The sequence below is a fragment of the Pipra filicauda genome, unplaced genomic scaffold, assembly GCF_003945595.2.
Source record: "Pipra filicauda isolate LSUMZ 115617 unplaced genomic scaffold, ASM394559v2 scaffold251_size2273266_pilon, whole genome shotgun sequence".
NCBI classification, from domain to species: Eukaryota; Metazoa; Chordata; class Aves; order Passeriformes; family Pipridae; genus Pipra; species Pipra filicauda.
Window position 1 is genome coordinate 1,435,610 of NW_024104367.1, and position 19,007 is coordinate 1,454,616.

Here is a 19,007-nt window from a genome sequence, read left to right on the forward strand (position 1 = left end):
CTAGTTGAGAGCTCTGATCAACAGACTAATGCTAAAACTGTGTCTTTCTGTTTTGTTCCCGCTCTCTTTGGCAGGTGTCAGGGGTAGTGAGTGGCAGGTCTTCAGGTGTGTCTTCTCTTTTTTCCATCACTGGAGCATTTAGGTGGTGATTCTGCATTGACTGCATTACTCCCTTGGGCCCAACTGCTTACAATTTCAGCCAAATTAGGCAAATTGGATCCCACCCAGTGCTGTTGGAATTGTGGGGCTGAAGTATTCAAAAATCAGGAGAAGCCAGATTTATGGTTGCGTGCACAGTTGGCAGATGCTCACTGCATAGATTTTACGTGCCAGCCTTCAGTTGTGTCCCCTGATATTGAATAACCCAAACCTGAACCAAAGTGAACTCCAGTTCCACCCCCAAACCCTTAAACGTGAACTACAAAGGGTTCCTGAGTCAAAATACTGTGAGTTTTATCAAGAACTAACATCCTGTGTGTGTTTGTGTTCGTGTGTTCTGTTGACTCTTTTGTAAATCTCAGACTAAAGATAGCCGGTTGTTATATGATTTTTTTAACATTTTTCAGAGGAAACTACCGTAAAGGTACAAAAGGAGAATAAAAAATTGTAGTTTTTGAGTAATTAAAGTGGAGCTTCACCTTTTTCTTGTGCTTTTTGGGAGCACAAGCTCCGTAAAGCTTTTTGTTGCTTTAGGTAAGTGTTGGTGAAATTCACTGTGAGTGTCTTCCATTCCCTCTGTCCCAGTGACATGGCTGTTGGGAAGTGGAAATAAAGAAAACAGGCTTCTCTCTTTTGCCTTAGTGGCTGAGTGAGGAACGAAAGCCATATCTCAAATTGAGATAGAATACGGCTTTTTAAAGCATTCTTATAATGAGAATCAGACGTAAGCTACTTGAATTGCCTTCCTTTTATTGTGGGACAAGAGCCTGCACACATTTATCCTTGAATAACATGTTAGCCTGCAGTAATTGGAGATGGTTTATCCCTTGATGAAAAGGGAGTAAGCATCTGTACAGGGGGGTGGGGGCAGCTCTTGGGCATCAGCTGTTCCATTGTTAGTGTCCTTGTGCTTCAAACAGAAGACTTTTAAAGTAACTTTTTGGGTTTTTTTAGATCCCAACAAACAAAAAAAGGTTATTTTTATCAGTGTAGAATTAGTCTCTGCTGCCTCTTTTAGCCTGCAGTGTGGAGCTGCCCTGGAGATGTTCATATATATAATATATAATAGAGACCATAGCACTGAACTGTGTTTCAAATTTGCTTTTTAAAATGAGCCAAAGTTTGTGTAATGCACAAGAGAAAAATGGAGCTGAATTCTGTGCCACAAGGGCTGTATGTCTCATCAGACAAGTACAAGGTTCATTTTTATAGGAAAACTGCTTTTAAAAAGAGAAGATAAAAGTTATACTTTTTCTTATTAAAAAAAAAGGTAGAAAAAAGATCCTCTAAAAAGAAGAGGCAAAGTTTCTTGTAGACCAATGGCACTTTCTTGCTCTGTCTCTGGAGTGTCTGTAAAAATAATGCTCTTGCTTAAAATGTATTTCATTACATGAAAAATCTCTTTATATTGTGGCAGATAAATACATCATGCAAATTAAATTATTTTTATAACTCTGTCCCTGACATGTAGGAAATTTTAAGTCCAAGCAATTACTGTAATAACTTAATGATTAAAGTTTTATAAGGCTTAGGTGCCTGAGATGTAATTTGAAATGCAGGCTGGGAATTAGACTCTTTAACCTAATTAAATAACAACATCTCTTATATCCTAATAAAAATAGGAGACCTAAAGCAAATGACTTTGACAGGAAAAGCTTTGAGGGAAATCAAGGACACAGGGAGAAAAGCTGTCGTTTTTCATGATGTTGGCAGCCTGTTTAAAACAACAACAAAAAATCAAACCAGATCTTTCAGGAAGAGTTAATGGCTGACACGTAAACTGTGCCCTACAGGGAGGTGGCAATAAATGTAAGAATTGCAGCTGCTTAAAAAGATACTAAAAAAATACAATTTTTTAAAAAATATGTAAGTCAAACTGGGCATCTTGTCTGCTCCTTACAGCTTGCAAAGGCAATTTTAAGTGAGATTTCCTTGACAGGGGTAGGTTTCTGAAGTTGCTGAAATTCACACTGCCCCATAAAGTACTTATTTTTTACATAAAAAAATTGATTTACACTTTGAGAATTTTGCTGATGTTCTTGTTTTAGGCTTTGCTGTTTGTATGGTTGTGGAGCTACTTTGGTTATCTCCCAAATGTTTTGTGCCCCAGTGTCTGCCTTCCCTTAGCAGTGCTGTGTGGTAGGAATGTAAAACTTACTCCTGTTCCTTAACACCTCTTAAATGGTTAGCCAAGCTCAGGCCAAAGAGAAAAGGCTGCTTTGGTTTAAAATTTCCACCTGTCAGACAGAGTGGTGAAAATAATCCTTGTGGGCTCTTTTGCAGTCATATGTGAATTGCTCTTAATCCAGCATGATAAATTTAAGATGCTTGGGACAGGTTCCCATGTACTGACGTGAGGGTTATGTCTTTGTTAGTGGTCTGGTACCACTAACAATTTTCTCCAATTAGTGTATTAGGTTGTATATAACAAAAAAAACCCAAACCAAACCAAAAAACACCCACAACCAAAAACCAAAAAAGTTGATTCACGCTGATGCTTGGACTCATTCGTTCTGGAAAATCAAAATGCCGTGTCGGAGAGAGGTATAAAATTAGCTGAGAGCAAGGCCTGCTTTTAGTAGGCTGAGCCCTGTATGGCTCCCAGGAGTATAGTCCTACTTTGTGGAAGGTCTGCGAGGCAGCAGCGTCCCTTGCAGTGACATCTGGAGCTCGGCCCACTCGGACAGACGGGGTCGTTTTTAGCCAGCCTGTCCCTAACAATGCCTCCTCAGAAGTTGGTTTCCCCCCCACCCCATCTCTAATGCCCTTATTATTAACAGAGGAGCTTCCAAAATTGGTTAGAGATGTCAAAGATCACCTCTAGATAATACAGAGACTGTGACCTTGGGAGAAGAGGAGGAGGAGCAGCTGAGGGCAGATGGCAGATGAATGTTATCCTGATACTGGATCTGGGCTTTTAACTCCCCTAGATGAGCCCAAAGCCCTAATTTTCCCTAATGTTGACTTATCTCCTGTAGCAAGTCTAATATTATCAGATGGGTAAATAGGGGTGGAAACACATATGTGTTTCCCTCCTGTGTGTATTTTAAAAACTACCATTATGATCATTAAGGTGGCTCCTAAAAATACTGATGACATTAGGAGCAGGCCTTGGGCTTTTGTGCATCTGGGGCTTCATTCAGAGCAGATGAGGCACAAATCTTACAGGGTTGATTCTGCATCAGATTTCTGAAGCTGTAGGTTGAGATCCTCTTCTTTCAAGCTGGTTATTTTGATTTTGTAGGGATGAAAATTCAGTGTCCTGCAAGAACTTGCTGTTGGGAAACAAGGATGGAGGAGCCATCTCCTTTTAGTTTGGTGATGAGATATGAGCAGTTACACTGGGTGACTGTTCCACACTGACCCAGTGATGTGTGTCCCGGGGTACACTGCAGCATTTCTGTGGTGTATTGAATGCTACAAGAAGGATTACGCTGGAAACCACAGAATATTTGAGATAGTTCTGTCTGGTTGGATACCACGGAAGAGCCGTGTCATGGATCATGGTGGACTTGTGTGTGGCACCTGCTGCAAGTGCAGGATGGAGACACATCTTTCGTTTTGGTTAGGAAATTGTGATGAAAACAAGTGTGCTCTATACTTCAGTTTTTGTTCTGTCACATAAGTGGTCCCTTATGTAGTTCCTTATAAGTAGAAAATCAGCTTTTCCCATGGATATATTGAGGTATTCTGGTCTTTCATGTTACAGAAGCTGGAATTGGTAAATTACAGGAATGTCTTTGGATTTTGGTAGGATAGATGTCACCAGATGTGTTGTGTGTTAGTGTGAAACAAAGATCCTGGCTGAATTCAACCTCTGTGGCTGAGGTTGAGTTACAACATACAAAACCAAACATAGAATCACCTGCCAGTGGTAGAAAATTTAATGTTTAGAAGAAAGTGCTAGAACACACCTGAGCTGTTGAAAACAAAATAAGATAAATTATTGAGAATAAATAAACTATTGTGTATACAGGATGATTAAGAGGAATTGTATTTTTTTTAGTATAAATGACACCAACTAAACAGAAGTATGTAATTTCTGAATATATAAAAGCACCAGCTACCAATATCTGTATAGAACAAATGGATAATGAGAAAATGATGTAATGTAAATCTTTGTTTTCCATGCTTCATTAAATGGTTATAATTACTATTCATGTGCTATATACTAAATGGAGTACAGAGGACATTTTGTTTCTTTGTTTGCTTATCTAAATATCTTATATGTTGTGATGATGATTTTTTTGGTTATGCACTTAACTCTTCAGGGGGTACTTAATCACTGAAGGGTTCTATAAATGCAGTTTTCAAAGCAATGCAAATTTGGGGGGAAAAAATAAAATAAAAAAGGACTAAGTTGTGTAAGTAGGTCATAGACATTGAAAGAAAAGCCAGAAAAATAGATTGCTTATTTTTAAACTGTCCTCCTGAAAAATTGGAGATTATCCTGTGGGAAATTTCTTGGTACCATTAAATGAGCTGGCAAAGCTAGTGTAGTGGCTAATTATTGGTATTTGCCCTTTTTGAGACATCATTTGATAGTACTGTTGCTAAAGAATTTCCACAGTATTTACACTTGAAAACTCAGTGTGAAGTTTGATCATTTTATTTAATAATTTCTAAGGCTATAAACGAATTTAAACCTAAAATATCTTTTTGAGACACAGTACACAGGGGTTTTTTTAAATCCCTAAACTCCCAGAAAGCATTTACTAAGTTCAGAATTATTTTATTCTTGTTCTTAATAATGAAATCTAAATCCAGTGTGGTGTTTTTATGAACTGCTTGTCAGCTTGGGTGAACCTTCTTCTGAAATAGTGCAGCTGCATAAAAAACTCCTGTGCAGGAAAATGAAGCAGATGGCTTTTGAAAGTAGCAGCTGGTATAGAAAATACGAGGCCAGTGATAGATTTCTCCTTAAATCATGTGTGCTGGCATAGGGCTATTCTCTGGTTTCTCCATCTTCACAGACACGGGTTTCCCCCTGTCTCCAGTTTTTGTTTTAAATTATTCTGTCTGGGATTTGCAACCCATTTCTGTAGCTGGGAAACTGCCCATTAGTTCCTAGTAAATTCTGAGGAGTTGGAAGTGGCACCGTCAGTAATTTGCCCCTTCAAGTAAAAGAACAAGTATTTTACAGGTCTGACATCAGAAATGAAACAGGGCTTGTGTTTATGTGCCCATCTTCCATGTGGGAAAAGCTTTTCAGTTCACGGTTCAGTGTTCACCTCCTTTCTTTTGTTATGATGTCTTTTAACTTTTAATGCCCAAATGACTAGAGACAGAAGAGAGATCTGTGCTCTGGCTAAAAGGTGAAGAATAGTGATAGAAAATATTTTAAAAATATTGTTAAGACTAGAAAGTGAATAAAGTGAATTCTCATGGAATCTCAGGAAGTATGTTATGGTGGAGGATTGTGTTGGACTTCTAAGTCCTTGTTTGCTTTAAATACTACTCCCCTTTCTAAGCATGTATTCACTGAACACAGATGTTGTATGTTGGGGGTGGGGGTGACAATTTTGTTTTCCCTTTTATTTTGTCAGAACACGTTAAAGACTTTTCCTACTTCCAAGAGGTGCATTTATGTTTGGCATTCCTATTTTCCTCACCTTGCATCCCTTCCTTGTAGTGCACTGTTTGTAGCTGTTGTGACCAAGAAGCTGGCTCCAAATGTGAGGTGTAGGCCACACTTTAATTCTTATTTGCCAGCCTGTGAATGAGCAAATGCAGGTACAGTTGCTTCCTCTACCCCTGACACTGCCCTAGTGCTCATCTGGAAGCCTGGAGCAGTTTGCATTTCCATTATACTATGTTTAATGGAACTTAAGTACACTAATCCTTTCCCCCCAAAGCATACACCTGCTTGACTGTAAATCTGATTTAAACTTGTTAGAACATTTAAAAAAAAGTAATCCGAGGGAAGAGGTGTTTGAAATCAACACCACAGTTTGCAGCAAGAAATTATTTTGGTCTCTCTCCTCCTTTAAACTGTTTTCCAGTATATTTTTCCTTGTGAGTTCAGATAAGCACATTATGCTGGAATGCAAAAGGAGTAAGTCAGTGGAAGCAGGTGTGTTGCAAGCAACATATACCCAAGTGATTCACTCCAGGCATCATATTTGGGGGGTTTGATTGTTAACAAATTAAAAGTATGTAGGCTTTTAGCTGTGTGACAGTTGAATTCATAATCCTGGTGTAAATCCAGGTGTTTGCCTTGTTAATTTGGCACCTTTTTATTGCTGTAATATTGTGACCATGAAGTATTTGAGATTACTACAGACTTCATGTAGTTTTATCATAGAGTATGTGTGTGTGTGTCTATATATATATATGTGTGTGTGTGTGATGTCTCTCTTGATGTACTCGTGAGCCTTCCTCCAGGCCTTGCACGCTGGTAACTGAATTTCCAAGGCATAAGTAAAGGTCTGCACGTACCACCAAGGAGGGCAGTTCTGCAGGTGTAACATGAACTCAGAGATAACAGGATCTCCAAACCCCCCAGGATCAGGATTCATTCCCTCTTAACATGTGAATTTGTAATAAACAGAAAAAAAACTGATAGGTTTTGTTAGATCTGTAAGAGTTCAGTTTTTATGTCTTTGTGTGTATATAGGCTTTATATTCTTGAAAGTGGGGCCTTTTTTGTCTGAAACAGACAGAAAATATTCTCATTTCTCTCATTTAATTATATTAACAACAATAATAATAATAATAAAAGTTATAATTGAGCAAACACAAAAGACTTCTAGGAACACACTGCCTGTGGCAGTGTACTTAATTAGCATTAAATTATCTCTTGTATCTCTTCCACTTAATATTTGTTCAGGCTTTTTCCTTAGGAGGTTGTGCTGAACCTCTTACAAAATTCTTATCTAACCTCTGCACGAGCATTAGTTCATGCATGGATCTGATGCCATCTCAAAGAGAATAGTCAAGCGAAATTAAAGGTGATAAGAGATGTTCTCATTAGTATTCTGGGAGTAGAAATTGAATCGGCTGGGTTTTTTTCTTAGTGAAAGTTAAAGAACATGTGCGGGCAGGTTTCTGAAAAAAAGATTAAATTAATTCCTTCTATCAATTTATTATCTCTGCTATCCGTAATAGGACACTGCTCAATCTAGACCACTAGATTATGGACAGAGGCTTCCTGAAGCTTATAATCTCTTTGCATACCTTCCAGAATTTAAACACCAAAATAAATAGGTGTTTATAATGTAAAATACTTATTTTTTTCTTCCAAAATGTTTGACTGGGGGAGGGTCTTTTAAATTTTCTTAGTCCTCAGTTCTGGTGCCTGTGATTTCAGGGTCAAACTGAGAAAAACATGACTGGAATTTGTGAAAGCTCACAAGCCAGAGGGCACGAGGAAATAAACCCCAAAATGTTTGGTAATGTTGCTTTTTTATTTATGGAATAGTAGTTCTGTGAGGCTGGCAGCATTTTAAAATCACGTTTGCATGACACTGGAGATGTTCTTAAGCTGTTTAGTTTAACAAATGAAGTACTTGAGTACTGGGATCCACAAGGCAACGAGCTGTGGAGATAAATGAACACACATTTGATCATGATACAGTGGGCCTCAAATTAGCATAGTTTCTGCAAGGGGAAATTTTATAGGTCAGGACTGAAAAAATGCTTTTCTACTGCCAGTTCTTTTTGGTGTCTGAATACCTCAAGGAATGGATGGGTAACAGTTCTGAAATTTCCTGGTAATGCAAAATTGTTGAAATGGGTCAAAAAATTGTAAGTCTAGTTAAAAAAAAAAGTTTAATTAAATATAAGTGATCTGGGCAATGAGTATTTGATTTGGGTGGATGTAAGGCTGGCTAGGGATTTTGTGAACAGGTGTGTGCTTTTTAAATGAAGTGTAACTTAGGCTGTACATGAAGGTGAATTCTCAAGAAAAAGATGGGAGAATTTCTGGAATATGAGTATCCATATGTGATCTTAACTCATACAGAAATTTGCATCTTCAGTTTGTTTCTTCCTCTGGAAATATCCCCATGTAGACCTGAGGATGAGGAGTGCTGTGCTGATATTTGACACCAATGTATGGTTGCAGAGGTCATTTATAGCAGTAACATGGAGCCTGAAAACTACATTCCTGATTTCCCTGCTCTGAGCTTGGGTCTGACAGTTTTAGTGCAGGACCAGTTTCTTGTCCTTACCGATGATCAGAAGTTCGGATTTAATTGTCTAAGTTATTATGTCGTGCTATTTATAGAATCATAGAATTATTTAGGTTGGAAGAGACCTCAGGTATCACTGAGTCCAACCATTAACCCATCACTGCCAGATCCAACACTAACCACGTCCCCCACTGCCACATCCATCCTCTTTTTGAACACTTCCAGAGATGCTGATTCCACCACTTCCCTGGACAGCCTGTTCCAATGCCTGAGCACCCTTTCAGTAAAGATATTTTCCCTAATATCCAGTCTAAGCCTCCCCTGGTACAGCCTGAGCCATTTCCTCTCGTCCTAATTTATCCGTTGTGGTTTGTAAATTATTTAATAAGTTAGAGATGTTTCATCCTTCGGAGCAGGGACTGTGTACTTTGCTAACTCAGGACTCTCTGCACTCAGGGACCCTCATGGTTTTGAATGAAAATACAGAATCAAAACATCCTGACTTCCTGGAAAATGCATCTTTCAGTTTTTATCACTTAAAGCCATTGGAATTATCAAATATATAATATGTCTGTGGTTTGTGGTTGACTTTTTCTTTTAACCTTCAATCAGATAAACCTTTTTAAATGTTACCAGAAAAATTCAAAATGAAGACTGTTTCACATGGGAGGTTGTTTGTTGGTTTTGATTTTTAATTGTGAGCATAATGGAGAGGAGAATTATGAATTCTGCGTATTTTGTATACTATTACCATGGGAATACAGAATTATTATTTCCATATGTGTATACAAATAGCACACTACGTGATGCTGAAGGACAATTATTCTCCTGTCTCATTAGTATTTGCAGGAATTGAATTGAGAAGAGCTAAAAGCTCATTGTTTTGTCATGTTGAGTTCCTGTATGAATTCAAATGCAAGAAGATTTTTTTTCCTCACATTTCAGCTGTCGTAGTAATTCATTTTCTCACTCTTGCACAGTTTATCATATTTCTTCTTTCACATCTTTCAAAAACAAATTAAAACTTTTCATGCAGTTTAGAACCAGGAAGGTCTCAGGGTTTCTGGTCTGGGGCTGGATCCAGCTGCCACCCCGTGCTAAGGGAGTGCTGTGGTGGATGCTCACATGTTAGGAGGAGGATGCTGACTAGAGAGGACTTCCAGCTGTTGAATCCACAGCTGTACTTCCTTATCTTTGAAATTATGAATTTCATAGCAGTAGTAGTTTGAAATAGTTTTCCTCACAACTTATCATCACTCAAAAAACCCATTTTGTGAAATGTGTTGCTTTCATAGTGTATCATCTTCTCTTTGATCTGCAAGTCAGTCATGTGGATTTTTGTGACATTTTGGGGCTTTCTGCAGCTTTAGGATCTTGGGCTTTAGGATCTCAATAGCAACTTCATGATTTCATAGAGGATACCATGAGCTGTTAAGGAAAAGCTGTACTTCTGCAGAGATTTGTTACTGGGAAAAAGCACCTGTTGTGCAAAAGAGTGAAGTTCTTCAGCACTGGTTCTGTTCTCTCTTACTATCTGGTGGTTTTTTGCTGTTGTTGCTGTTATTATTAGTTACCGTATAAATTATTCCAATATGCTGAAAATATTACCTCAAAAGAGTAGGATTCTGCCTACCTCGATGTTGGTAAATAAAACTACTCCAGGACACGTGATGAGGCTTTGAAGTATTTCCTTGCTGAAGTCTAGATAGACCACATCCACAGCCTTCCCCTCATCCACCAGGTGGGTCACCTGATCGTAAAAAGAGATCAGGTTGGTCAGACAGGACCTGCCCCTCCTAAACCCGTGCTGGCTGGGTCTAATCCCTTGTCCATCCTGAAGGTGCTGTGTGATTGCACTCAGGATGATCTGCTCCATAACCCTGCCAGGCACCGAGGTCAGGCTGACAGGCCTGTAGTTGCCAGGGTCCTGCTTGCCGCCTTTTTTGTGGATTGGGGTGACATTCGCCAACCTCCAATCATCTGGGACCTTCCCAGAGAGCCAGGACTGTTGGAAGATGATGGAGAGCGGTTTGGCAAGCTCTTCTGCCAGCTCCCTCATCACCCTGGGATGGATCCCGTCTGGTCCCGTCTGGTCCTGCTATAGATGGTGACAATCTAGTTTCACTCTTGATGGTTCTTCTCGTTAGTTCAGGCATTATTTTAGGTCAGCGTGCGGTACAATTTGCACATAATACTCTTTTCACTTCTGTTTTTATTTTCACTGTAATGCCCGGGCATTTGTCAGTTTTATTTTTATATTTAGATCCACCTACAAAATAAAATCCTTTTGCCCAAGATGGTTCAAAAACACAGCCTTCCTTCTCATAGCCTGAATGCAGGTGCAACCACCTGCTCAGCCTCCTGTGAAGATTCTGATTGTATTTAATAAAACATAGATAATAATGACATAGGTAAAGAATTTTTAAATCAAGTTCATTGCGGTTGAAATGGGTTTCTTACTAAAGTGCAGCTCATTTGTGGAGAATATGAAAGTAACTTCTTTTTTCCCTTCATGCACTGTGAATAGTCATTCAAAAAAAATTAAGATGTATTTATTTTAAAGTAGTTTGGGCAGTGTTTTAGTCTGTGTTGGAACTGACCTTTCTGTGATGCCTACCTGCTTCTTTTGCTGTAGGTGAAAAATGACTATATGTTAGAAATAGCAGATCAAGTGGACCAGGAAATTGCTTTGAAACTAGGTTGCCTTGAAATCCGGTAAGCTGATAATTTAATTTATTATTCAACATCTTTCTGACAGAATATATACATTAATTTTGAAACTGCTTATAGTTAATCAATTTCTGACCAGTAGAGTTGAATAAAACATCATAAGACTTTTTTTTGCTACAAAGTAATTTGAAGAAAAATTGAATAGACTGTATTTTAACCAATTTCTAGTGGTTTTTAAATTAACATTATTTTTAAATTTTAATTAATTACATCTTGATGCTGCCTTTTGGGTGAATTCATCTGAATAATTCAAAGGCCTGTAGAGAACATTGAAGTATGCTCAAAAAAAAATGCATCTGTGGTGTTATTTAGCAAATAGTCTTGTGATTCTGCATATATAAATCCTACAGCTAAAGAATGTAATTATAGATAAATGCTGCTACCTTTCCTCTCTGTATTTACTCAATTTTTAATGTGCTGTTTTGGAATGATTAAATCTTAAGGATCCTTTTGGGTGTTTTTGATGTTCTTGTCAACTGTATAGACAGCTGGAAAATAAAGATAAATATATCAGATTAAGAGATCCTTGAGAGAGTTCCCAGCTTTGAAATGCATGTGTTGGGTTTTGCTAATTTATGGAGAATTTCAAGCCTGAAACATTTGCTTTAGTTCTGCTGATGTCTCAAACAGGGAGATTAAGGGAGGAGTAAAATTGATAAGAAATGAATGACAAATGTAAACTTGTTAGCAGAGAATAAAAGTGTCCTTTGAACAGTATTTTCCAAATTAACCCAAAATTTAGGCTTATGAAATTGCCCAGGTATCACAGGAGAACCTGATATCTTTGTTATAAGTTTTGCTGGTCGCCCCAGAGCAAACAAAAACTCTTTGTGTAATTGGGAGCTCCTTACAAAATCCTTGGTGCCTCATTTCGAAACAAGTAATGAGTACAATAATCCGTGATCGTGTTGTCAGCCAAGTCCTGCTTTCCCTGTTTCGAAAGCTGTGGCTCTTCAGAACATTTTCATGAGACATTTCTAGTAGATGACTACTTAGACTCTTACCCTGAGCGTTCCTGGTCCACTTTCTCCGTGGAAACGACAGCCCCAGCCTTCTCCTGACAACAGCTTAGCTTATTTACTAGTTTGTTTTTTTAATGTGAATATGCCTGGATTGAAACAGTAAAGTTTTCATCGTGCCCTGCTTCCTCTGGTTCTCCCTGTTCCATGCACAGAGTCCTCTTACAAAGGTCCAGTTGTAGGTGGAGAAGAGCTGCTGAGGGGCAGGTTGGGTCACTTCTTTTGTTAGCAGCGGTGGTTTGAAGTGGTTCTGAAAATGCAATTAATTTGTAAAATAAGTATCTGTTTAGGTAGAAGAATAATGTACTGCTATTTATAGTGTAATTCATTCTGGCAGTGTTTTCTGATGGTAAGTGAAAGATTTGACTAAATTGACATTGTAGTTTTTAGGCTGGATCATTCAATAATTGTTGCTTTCAAATATTTTTCCTGACTTCAGGAGATCCTACGGAGAGATGAGAGGCAATGCATTAGAAAAGAAGTCCAACTATGAAGTGTTAGAGTAAGTATTGTGTTCTGGCTTGAGGTTTGAACTCTCTTCTTTCATCAGGAACATTAAATTCAGTTCAATAGCAGAACATTTTTGCTGTAGTTTTTAATTCCAAGTGTGTTGAGATGCTTTAAAGTAAGAAAATGATGATGAAACCTGAAGGTGTAGAAGAAGTAGGAAGAGCATCTTTAACTGTGGTCCAATGAAACAGGTTTGGAGTTGTTTGAACTTGGCTTATTATGATTTTTAGCAATTTTGCTAATGCTTATGGGGTTCATCAACTCTAGTTCTAAGGTGATTTTGTTCCTAAATGTGTTTCTGTGCCCAGTTGCATTCCTCAGTGGTCATTCATCTGTGGCAAAGTTCGAGTTACTTGAAAATGTTGGTGGTATTGTTTTTCCTTGTTTGCCCAGTTTGCGTTTTCTGAGTTGTGACTTTGCAATTAACAAGTTCATTATTTATCTGTGTATCCCAAATTTTAAGAGGACCAAGAAGTATCCTTATACTGAGAGTATTTTGGCTGCTTAATCATGTGGTACAGGAGATGGCTGCAGTTCAGACAAACCAAAGTCCTCTAGAAGCTTCAGGGATTGAAAACTGGGTATATTTGTGTTTATACAGTGGAATGAGTTTCAGACATTTGTGCACCAGTGATATGCTCGTCACTACTAATTACCTTTGTGAAAAGATGCTGTACAGTTTAACATAAAATTGGGATAAAAGGTTGGTGTAGCAATCAAGTCTCTATTTTTTTTCCTTATTTTTAATGGCAGTGTGTGCTAACTTTTAGAGGTGTGAAATTAGAACATTTGGAGGTGGAAGATAGGATTTTACATCACAGTCAGTAAGTTCACAGGGATTTTTGGGGAAATTGTATGATTGTAATAAAAAGATAACTTTGATGAATTGATTGCTTATCTGTAGAGTAGCTGGTGTTTCTGTAGCGCTCCTCTATCTATGTGGGATTTTTAAAGCCTTAGTTTTGTTTGAATTAGGGATATTTTTTTAAGGAGTTTAGTTTTTTGTCTGTAGTCACTAGTAGAAATATCCTGGGTTTGAGAAGCAAGATGTGATTTTTTTGAGATATAGCTGACAGAAATGAAAAACACCTCCAACTGACTATAGTATAGATAATTACAAGCTAATAAGAGTCTGCAAAACATGCCAATGATTACCAAAACGTACTAATTTGATCTTACCACCTTAGTAGCCCATAAAGATTTAACTACACAAGAAATATCTATTGCTCAAGAGAGGCTTTTTGATAATTTTTGAGGGGGGCTGCTAGTTTTAGTACATCATGAGGCACTTAACCAGCTGAGAACAATTTTTAAATGGCCTTTTTTTTTTCGTTGTGTGTGATTGCTCCTTGCCTGTCTTTGTCAGATGTCTATTTGATGTATATTTGTCTTTGATCAGATTGTCATACAAAGCCAGATCTGGATGGGAAATGGTAGATAGAATCAAACTGTTAAGTAGCCTTTAATAGTTGGGCCTTCATGGAATGAAAGAAGAATTCTTTCATAATAAATGTGAAGCCTGTTAACATAGAACAGGGATAATTACAACTACAGAAATGGGAGCTATAGGAAGGAACAGCTGCAGCCACAATTTGGTAAAAAGCATGTTAAAGTGTATTATGTTAATCTAATGTTACTTTGTTGTTGTAACTTCAGTTGAGATAAAAAATACAAACAAAGATATATGTTGCCTAAAGCTGCTTATCATTATATGACAAGCGGCATCATCTATTTGCAGTTGTTGTTTTATTAATCCTATTGAACTTTATACATTAAAAATAAAAGAATTTACATTTAAGCCCACAAGAAGGCTGGAGTAGATGAGGTTAAACACAAAGCTGTAGTAGAGCTGTATGAACCAGGATCTCATTATCTCTTGCTGGCAATCAGAAACCAGATGACTGAGTTGGTGTCTCCCTTGCTGGCCATTTCACCCCCACGCAGCACAGCTGGGCAGGAGTGTGTAGGTTGTGTGTTTAAAACTGTTTGTATGTTCCAATTTCCTGTGTTTATTCTATTATTTATAGGTATCCATAGGTTGTTGTGGAGCAGGGCATTAAATCTTTGTGGTTGTTACGTTAAATTCTCCTCCGGTAAATAAATTTGCGATCTCAGCTAAACACTGTTTTATTAATAAATTTTAATTATTAAGAGTTGTGGTCCATTGTACTCTGCATAAGAATTTCTTAATTTGTTGCACTCAGATCAGTACAAAAGGCCACTGTACAACTTGTTTTAGTAATGAGTCCAATGAGATTGTCACAGCCAGGTGCTGCAGGACTGTTAAGGTGTGGAATACTGCGGTGATGTAGGGGCTTCGTTTCAAAAACACCATCTCTCCCTCAAATGCCTAGTGTTAAACTAATATATCCCTTGTCAAAATGTCTTTGCATATTACTGAGATGGTAATAATGTGTGAGATTCATTGTAACTGTGTGGGATGATAAACTGCATATCATTTGCATTTGAGAAGAAATGCATCAAAGGAATTAACATTTATGGAAGTTTTATAATCTTGCAGCTTACTGTCATTGCACAGATGCCAGTGTTCGTGTGCACAGGAACGTTCTGCTCCTCTTAGCTGAGGATGTTTTTGGTATGGAATTGTGTACTGCTCATCTTCAGAGAGCTTTAAAAATACCCTGGTTTATTCTCTTTTGAGAGAGCTTTTTATATTGACTTTAATGTTGGCTTTGTTCTTGTGCCGTTAGGTAGCAGTAAATAAATCCTGAATATCTCTGCTTGCTAAAGGCCCTTTCTTTCTTTGCCAAAAGTAAGAATTCCAGATGTATTTCTGTATATGTTCAAAGCATGGAAAGCTTGCTTTCATACTTGTTCCAGAAGCAGATAAGAGTGTTTGAAAGAGATGGTAACCTCTTAAATTGAAAGGGAAAAAAATCAGTAACACCTTTGAGAGGCAAAGGATATAAATTTTTTTCCTGTTTACACTTTTCACTTAGTTTTTCCTTCTTTACACACAGATTTCTTGCTAATACTGTAGTTCATGGTCACACAATGTTTTTACACCTGGTTGTACAGAGGTCATCTTCTGCACCAACATATCCCTGGCAACTTCTCAAGGACTTATTTTGAAGCTCATGTTTAATTGTAGTGGAACAAACACACCTTAGACCTAAACTGCGTGCTGCACATGACACAAATGTTTAATCTAATGGCTCTGCTTTTCAAACCAGGGCTACACACCTAAGTGTGAAGGTGAGCTCCATGTAATTTAGTTTGCAGCATTCAAGCTAACAGGCAGAATTAGGATCCTGACTTACAAATACAAAAAGTGAGATTATATGGAAGAAAAAAGCTTCCATTTAAATTCCATCCGAATTTAAATGCTGGATGGTCCATATGAGTAAAAAATGACAGTAGAAATTTAAAGAGACTTTAATTATAGTTCTTCAGAGGGTAAAACAGTAGTGGAATGGCAGTCAACATGCTTAGTGAGGTGGTATCATGAGGATTCCTATATGGATTCCTGGATTGGTTGGGGCTCTGGTCAACTTGACGTAGTGGAAGGACTAGATGGTCATTAAGGTCCCTTCCAGCCCAAAGCATTCTGTGAGTCTGTGTTGTGTCTCCTACTCCATTCTAATAGGGGTTTATCAGTTTTCCATTTTCATGTTGCTCCCTCTTCACCTGAATAAGAATAGTGTTTCAATACTCTTTAAATTTTTAAAACATTTACAAAGAACTGGCTTTATTCTCAAAACTCCTCTGTGCCCACGCCAACATTTCAAGTAACAGACTTCCCACACAGGTACCTGTTTAAATGCAATATCCTTTTGGGTTGAAACTAGAGGTGCTGCTATCCCTCATTTGCCATGGAAGTGGCCATACTTGGAGTTTTAATTGTACTGTTTGTGTTGCTCTGAGATTGCCAATGACCTTACCATGAAAGTTGTTTGCTATATTGTATGTTCCAGTTAAAAAGCAAAACAAGCAGAAAACAGACCCAAAACACCACCCTGAAAAAGAGCATTATAATAATATACAATGTTTTTGATATTAATGCCGTGTGTATTTTTTTTTTCCAGGAAGGATGTTGGTTTGAGACGTTTTTTTCCGAAGAGTTTACTAGATTCAGTGAAGGTAATTATAGTTCCAGTCAATCCTATACTACTTTAAAGAAAAAAGTGTCAGAAATCTGAAAATTGCATTATCATTTTCACTGTATAGTGCTGAGGGAATTGCTGTGCAGTTGTGCTTTCCTGGTGAAAAAACATCCAAGCTGTTTATCGGATTGGTAGGATCTAAATCCCAGTAATACAGCCCTGCATCTGGCAGGACTGGGATAACAGGGATTCACATGGCCTTGGTGAGCTTCTGTGAGAGGGGCACAGCTCTGCCTCTCAAACCTCGGGGACAGAAATGCAAAATAAGTCCTTGGATCCTCATATATCAAATAACTTTTTTTTTTCTTCCTCAAAAGAAAAATGAGACTTCTGGAGAAAGAGGAAGGGGACAGAAAAAAAGCATATTTTACTGGCAACTTGATAAGACATGCTCTGCCTTCCTTGCTTGAAACTCTATCCAGCTCATTCAAGGAAGATTTCCAGTAATTTCTACTTATGTTAATCCCAGTTAAGACTATAAACGTTACTTGAATCTCACTCCCATTGAAGTCCATATGTTCTCAGAGTAAAAAATGCAAATTTTTCTCAACATGTGTTGAAAAGGGGGATTAGGACTGGTCACCAAGTATTTTACAGCTACAGCCACCTTGATATGAATGTCTTGGTTAAGATACCTATTTACCATTCATACATGAAAGTATAAGTCATAAATTGCTATTTTGGAGCTGGTTTTGGTAGGCAGTGGTGCTTTATAGAAATAATAGAATTCAGCTTCAGATTTGCATTGTGATTTAAATGGGTAAATAGAAAAGGTCTGTCATGACGGGTTTTGTTTCAAAAGACTTTCGAAAATCAGGAGCTAATGAAGTCAAGTGGATTTAAGTAATCCCTCTGCATTTTAATTTAAGCAATTATCTGAAACTGTGAAAGGCTCCAGACGTAAAAAGTAAGAATAACGGTCTCAAAAATGGAATTGTGGAGCCAGAAAACTGACTGACCAAGAAAACTGCTCTTTAGAAATCCTGAAAGGGGGAGAGTAGCAGAAAGAAGCAGCAGAAATTGCCAGAAGCTGAAGCTGAGCAGAGCTTTGCGAAGTCATGAAAAAAATGGTTGGATGTATGAAGAGGAAAAACAAGGGAAGGAAAAGCGGGTTTGCTTTTTAATGAAAATTAAATCCCTATTCAAAATAATCTAGGATCGGTCCAAATTCTTAAATGACTCTTGCACTTTTTGAAGACCAATGATTTTGAACTGGCAGGCAAAGGAGGGCTCCTGATGGCCGTGAAATATGAAATTACTTATTTCTCTTGATTCTCTCTGCCTTGAACAAATGCAGAGGGAAAAAAATGGTTCTTAGACAAGCTTTTAAGAGCAAGTTTTCAGTGCATTTCCTTTGAGGTTGCCATTTGCAGATATTTATGATAGATGCCCCCCTTCTGTTATGGAGGTGGTGTGGTTTTTGGGCCTTTTCAGCCTGGAGAAGAGAAGGGTGGGGAGACCTTAAAGCCCCTTCCAGTGCCTAAAGGTGCTCCAAGAGAACTGGAGAGGGACTTTGGGCAAGTGATTGGACAAGGGGGAATGGCTTTAAGCTAAAGGAGTGTAGTTTTAGATTCAATATTAGGAAGAAATTCTTCCCTGTGAGGGTAGTGAGGCCCTGGAACAGGTTCCCAGAGAAGCTGTGGATGCCCCATCCCTGGAAGTGTCCAAGGCCAGGTTGGATGGGGCTTGGAGCAGCCTGGTCTAGTGGAAGGTGTCCCTATCCATGGGAGGAGGTTGGAAACTGGATGATCTTTAAGGTCCTTTCCAAGCCAAACCAGTCTATGGTTCTGACTGACTTTCTGTCTTTACACCTTTGCTAATGATCTCAGCGTTAAAGTGAGGAGTAGTTCTTGGTGGACTGAAAAAAGCCAGGTAACACGTGTCAGTATTCATGGCAGTAAAGGTCGTGTGGGAACGGGTCAGGAAAACAAACCACGGACACAATAAAGTATCTTTAAACAACTGAGTGGCTGAAATACTTGGGACAACTTCGGCTGGCAGATTATTTTTTTTTCATTTTGTAGTGACTTGGTCCTGGTATTTGCCAGGTGATAAGCTAAGGTGGAGGTTTGCAGTTCCCTTGTTTTTGGTTTTCTCAGTAAAAATAAAGATAACAGAAAGTTAGGATGTGTGAGTCCCACAAAGTCTGAGGCAGCTCTGGATGCAGAAGGGAGTTCTCCTGGTTGCCAGATGCTCTATTGTCTTACCCAGCTCTCTGCAGCCTGGTTAGAGTAATGATCCACCTGATAGTTGCTGAAAGGTTCTGCTAAATTGACACAGTAATTTGAAATTAGACCAAAGTGACAGATTTCTTTGTTAACTTTACAACAATG

The 19,007-nt window shown here is 38.2% G+C and overlaps 1 protein-coding gene across 19 annotated transcripts in view; it reads left to right on the plus strand.

The window, feature by feature from the left end:
• PTK2 (protein tyrosine kinase 2) overlaps positions 1-19,007 on the plus strand; it is a 191,037-nt gene that overhangs the window by 104,436 nt on the left and 67,594 nt on the right. For all 19 annotated transcript variants that reach the window (XM_027713070.2, XM_027713054.2, XM_027713052.2 and 16 more), the window contains 3 exons: positions 10,927-11,006; positions 12,480-12,542; positions 16,597-16,651. In XM_027713070.2, the coding sequence (XP_027568871.1) occupies positions 10,927-11,006; positions 12,480-12,542; positions 16,597-16,651 (198 nt within the window). The remainder of the gene's footprint in view (positions 1-10,926; positions 11,007-12,479; positions 12,543-16,596; positions 16,652-19,007) is intronic.